Source organism: Mus pahari, chromosome 18 (genome assembly GCF_900095145.1).
Source record: "Mus pahari chromosome 18, PAHARI_EIJ_v1.1, whole genome shotgun sequence".
Classification (NCBI taxonomy): domain Eukaryota; kingdom Metazoa; phylum Chordata; class Mammalia; order Rodentia; family Muridae; genus Mus; species Mus pahari.
The window spans coordinates 31,402,515-31,407,546 of NC_034607.1; the positions used below are offsets into that span (position 1 = coordinate 31,402,515).

General features: G+C 40.0%; 1 protein-coding gene across 1 annotated transcript in view; it reads left to right on the forward strand.

The window, feature by feature from the left end:
* The window catches only part of Man2a1 (mannosidase alpha class 2A member 1), a 154,759-nt gene that overhangs the window by 31,385 nt on the left and 118,342 nt on the right, over positions 1-5,032 (forward strand). Inside the window, exon 4 of the mRNA XM_021217692.2 lies at positions 3,285-3,456. Within this exon, the coding sequence (XP_021073351.1) occupies positions 3,285-3,456 (172 nt within the window). The remainder of the gene's footprint in view (positions 1-3,284; positions 3,457-5,032) is intronic.

Here is a 5,032-nt window from a genome sequence, read left to right on the forward strand (position 1 = left end):
AAAAAAAAAAAGAGGATTGGATTTCTACACTTCCATGTTGAATCCAGAATTCAAAATACAAAAATACAAAGCATGGTTTGCCAGTTCATAAGTGTTCATAAGTTCATAAGTGTGAGGTTGCTTAAGTGCACATAGAGAATAAACAGGTGGAGTTTCAGTGCCAGTAGAATTGGAATTCACACTGTCTCTGTAGAACTAGTGATTATTTACTCAGCTTAACTTTTTGACTTATTTAAAATAGCTGTTAGTTCTCTTACGGGTAACAGCATCACTGGCATGAGAAGGGCTAAGCTTAGAGGCACCCTTGCTGCACTTCTGGTCCTGCTTCAGTGTCTGAGTGTATTCAAGGGAGAGAGAAGAGCTATGAATTGACCATTTAAGTAAATCAGTTTGCAACGCAATGTCTTCAGATTATTAAATCTAGAGGTAGGAATATAATTTTATATCACAAAAAATTCATCCCATGCAGCTTTGCATAAAGTATTATCTTTCTGATTGGTCTCACGTTAATATGCAATTGTAGTTTTTCCAGTAATTTAGAGGAAGAAAGAACCAATTCAGGGTAAAAGGGAATACTTGATTAGTCTATTGTATAAGAGCAATAAAAGCTAATTTACTGTTATATTACTCAATATTGAAAGCTGCAAGAAACTCTCAGTTCTTTATTCATTAATCGTGCTACATCGTAGCAGTATTAGTATCCTGCTATATTGAAGCAGTATTAGTGTCAATTATAGATGAGTTTTATGGAAGGCTTTTTAGTTGACGTCTCTGAGCTTGTATTTTGCCTCACGTAAATATCTTTGACATATTTTCTGCCTAATTGTTGAAGGGCAAATGAAGTGTCGAAGGCGGAGTGGATAAATCAGGCATTGTAGTTTCTCCCTGGAAACCCTTGTGATAAAGGGTCTTTGAAATGCAGTGGTCTCTGTCAGGAACAAGTCTCTGCTGTTGGGATACATAGTTACACTTTTACAAAGGGCTTTGATAGAAGCAGTCCTCTTACTTTGCCTTTGATGCTGGATTTTGGGAGGTTTTTTTCCCCACTGCCCAGAGTTCGTTAGTTTTGTCCAGAGGATTAACATTGCCATTTGCTAGAGCTCACGCAAGGGGTATATGTGATATTTTAAATGTGACGATTCTAATGGAGCCCTTCAGGAGTTTCAGTGGTCCTGGTCCCACACATGGGGTCTTAGTGTTTGCTTTTACATCTGTGGATTCAGCTTGCTCTTGCACTGTGTAGGTAGACACAGAATATTAACTCAAACAGCATGACGGGGGCTGATAAATCAATATAGGAATTGAGCTTTTAAAAAGAGGTGCCATTAGCAGTTCTCAGGCTGCATTAGTCTCCCTGCCTCTGTAACAAAGCACCTCGGACAGAGAGGCTTCAGTGCAACTCAAGGTCAGAGACTGCAAGTGAAGGACTCAGCACTGGCACACTGACGGGCTGGGCTTTTCCCTTCCTTTCTCCTTGGCTTTTGGCTTTTAATGACCTTTTTTTTTCTCCTCTGCCCTGGCAGGTTTCTCTGTGCCTGGACCCTGGGTCCTAATATTGTCTGAGATTAAGGTCCTCTTTCATTACATTATTTTTACCTTTATTAATTCTTTTAAGACCTTATTTTCAATACAGTCACAGTCTGAGGAGGAGGAGCTAGGATTTCAATGCCCTTTTAACTTTTGCCTTTCTCAAATGTAAGTGTCTAGAAGGGAAGGGTCAATGCCACCAGGCTGTTACTAGGAGAGAAAAATCGCAGCCATTCTCTTACGTTTTAGGTTCCATGTTACCTCCTCCTTCCATGCTTGGCCTCGAGTACTCGTATCTTCAAACTTGAGTATAGGGAGAGATACGCCCTCATTTAAGGGCAGATAGCAACGTCTTCGCTTCTCTCTGGGAATCTAGAGAGAGGTCCTGGTCTAGTGCCTGATGCAGGCTTGTAGTTAAAGTCCTGGTGAGACAAGGTGGGATTCCTTACACGCCGCTCTTACAAGCAAGATCTTGAGTTTTGCTCAATTAAGGTCACTCAGAAAACATTCTTTGATAACAAGCCAGCCCTAGATTATTAAGAATGTCTTACAAAGAAAATCTGACGTCATACTCCTATTTGGCTCCCAGTGTCAAAGCTGAGTATTGCAGGTGGCCAGCAACCGGGAGAAGTGGCCACAGCTGCAGACCCTTTCCAGACACTGCAGTTCCAGGATACACCTTTTGAAGCAGGTGTCTTACATGTACTTCCCTGGGGACCTTTAACTTTTTTTTTTTTTTTTTTTTTTTTTTATTTCCACTAGCAAATGCAGTATAGACCCGGAGTTAAAGTTATAGGCAAACAAGTGCTGTTTGGACTCCCTGTCCTCCAGGTCACCCGAGTCTCAGTAGCCGGTGACAGCAGCTCGTCATGGACGTAGGAACGCTCTTTCCTTAAGATTTTAGACATGAGAACAAATCATCCCCTGTGGGGTCCACTTTGCCCATCACCTGTCTGTGCAGTTGGTGGCTGTGCCCGGGAGCCTTTGGCATCCTAGTCATCCATCTGGTGGACCTGAGCTCGGACTTGTGAGTCTTGTTAAGAGTGTTTTGTATAGCTCAAATGCTAGTAATGGTTTGGGGGACTGATCTCCAGGTTATTTGGGAAGTAGTTGGATAAATTAGGGAACCAAGTTCTCTACTTTCGGGGCCGGGTAATGTTGACATGTTCACTTTTGTTTAGTTAGTGTGACTTTCTGCTCCTAGAAAATGGCATGATGACATCTTTTGGGAACAAAAGCCTGTTTTTGGTGGGATGCTGTGCTCAGTATTCCTATCAGCGCTGTCATCACGATATTGCTTTGCTGCGGGCGTTATGACTTAGCTTGCATGTGCCTTCCTTTGACTTAGTTTTATTGGATGGGTGGGGAGTTCAGATGTATGATGAGAGGGAACATGGTCCCAGATTATGAGAGTAATAATACTTGTTAGTACTATTTAGATAAAAAAGCCTTACCTAGAGATACGTAATTGAATTAATTGTTAAATATAAATACCTGCTTTTTTTTTTTAGTTAATTGCTTTCATTTCTGTCTGAATTTTTGTGCAACGTCTAACTATTTCATCATTTTAATGGCAGTAGTTTTCCTGCCACCTAAAAGAGAATTTCACTAATTGAACACAATTGTTAGCTTTTAAAATGTGGTCTTTATTTGAATGAAGGAGCTAAGGGTATCCAATGGTAATTCGGTGGAATGTGACTAAGTTGAAATCAGCCGTCTCAATCGGACCTTTGTGGTGTATTTGTGTCTTGATTTAGGTTGGTTGAAGACTTTCAATGACTACTTTAGAGACAAGACTCAGTATATTTTTAATAACATGGTCCTAAAGCTGAAAGAAGACTCAAGCAGGAAGTTTATATGGTCTGAGATCTCTTACCTTGCAAAATGGTGGGATATTATAGATATTCCGAAGAAGGAAGCTGTTAAAAGGTTTGTTTCTAAACTTTCGTTTTTTACTTTAGAGATATTAAAGATCCATAATAAACGTGGAGTTTTGAGGCGAAGTCTTAGCTTTATGGCTGACAGTCTTCTTCCCATCCTGCACTGTATTGATTTTAGGTCCTTCCGGAGCAAAGGGAGCAAAGCCTCTCTATTGAGATCCTTATGCTCATCTCTGTCCTAGAAATGGGCGTGCTGCGTCAAAGGCGTTGTTATTTTAAGGGCTTTTCAGAAGGGTCCTTGCTTGGTTTTCTAAATATAAATGTGCCAGTGCCTCTGCCTCTTTTCAACGATGTAAATTTTCAAAACCATGGTCGACATGTCTGAAAAATAATTTGTTTTTATTTTTTGCCAATAATTTTGCATATTTTCTTCTATAAACAAAGGTGTTGGGTTTTGTTTTTGTTTTGGTGGCATGGCTCAGTGCTTCAATTTTATTCATTTGTAGGACTGTAGATTTTATTTCCAGTTTAGTTCATGCTATACAGATCAGTTTTTTATGTGGTCAAAATGTTAGTCTTTTGTCTTTTGCCGTTGCTGCCGGAGCTAGGTCTTTCTCAATCTACAGTTTCGGTAAAGAGTTGATTTTTCATCTTCTACTTTTATTTTTAATCCCGAGATTTTAAAATCCTCATTCAACGATTTAGCAGTTGATATTTGGGGAGCTCTCTGATCTAAGTGCATTTGCTCTGAAGAGCTAGGCTTTGTGAGGGAATATTCATTTATTGTGTCTGCATAGCTCTTGATAATGTAGTCACTGCTCCGAGTACTGCCAGTCATGACTGGTAATCCTCTGCCCTGTTCTGTGACGTAGGCTCTTGCTTTACAGTCCAGACCCTGGCTTAATGAGGGTCCCTGTGCTGTATGTACCTGACAGTGCTGGTGTCCTCCCTGCTCAGGACGCCGCCTGCTGAGCCCTTTGTACACATGGTGCTGCTCTTGAGTTTAATGTGTCCAGCCTTTTCTACTGATAGGAAGTGGCATCTTTAGTTCACTAAAATATTCAATTACTTAAACTTTCTGTTGTGTTTCATGGATTTTGATGATGCTTGTCTAAAATTATTGGAATTTTATAATATTTCAATAGCTGACAGCTTAAATCTGCCTTTCTGTATTGAAAAACCTTTTTAATGAGTAACAATTTAATTTTCCCAAAGGGTTTTAGAAGTAATCTAAGTTTCTTCCTACCTCATCAAAAAAGTATCTTTAGATTTTAATAGATTGGCATGAGCATTTAAGGGTAACTTGAGGAGAATTGATGGCTACCATATTCACTGGAGATTGTCTTTCTTCACTGGTCCTGCATGGTTAGCTAGGAGAGAGATACAGACTCTGAGGACATGAGAATAAACCAAGGAACTAGCATGGTCATAGTAGAAGCCATTCCCCCTCCATCACAAGTGCTGCCATAGCAACAAGGGTTGACAGGATCCAGTTCACACAAGAGAATCTGCAATCTGCAATTCCGAAGTGTTATATAATGTATCCTGACTTTCTATAGTAATGTTTTACATTAACATCATATTTTCTCTCTCTCTCTCTCTCTCTCTCTCTCTCTCTCTCTCTC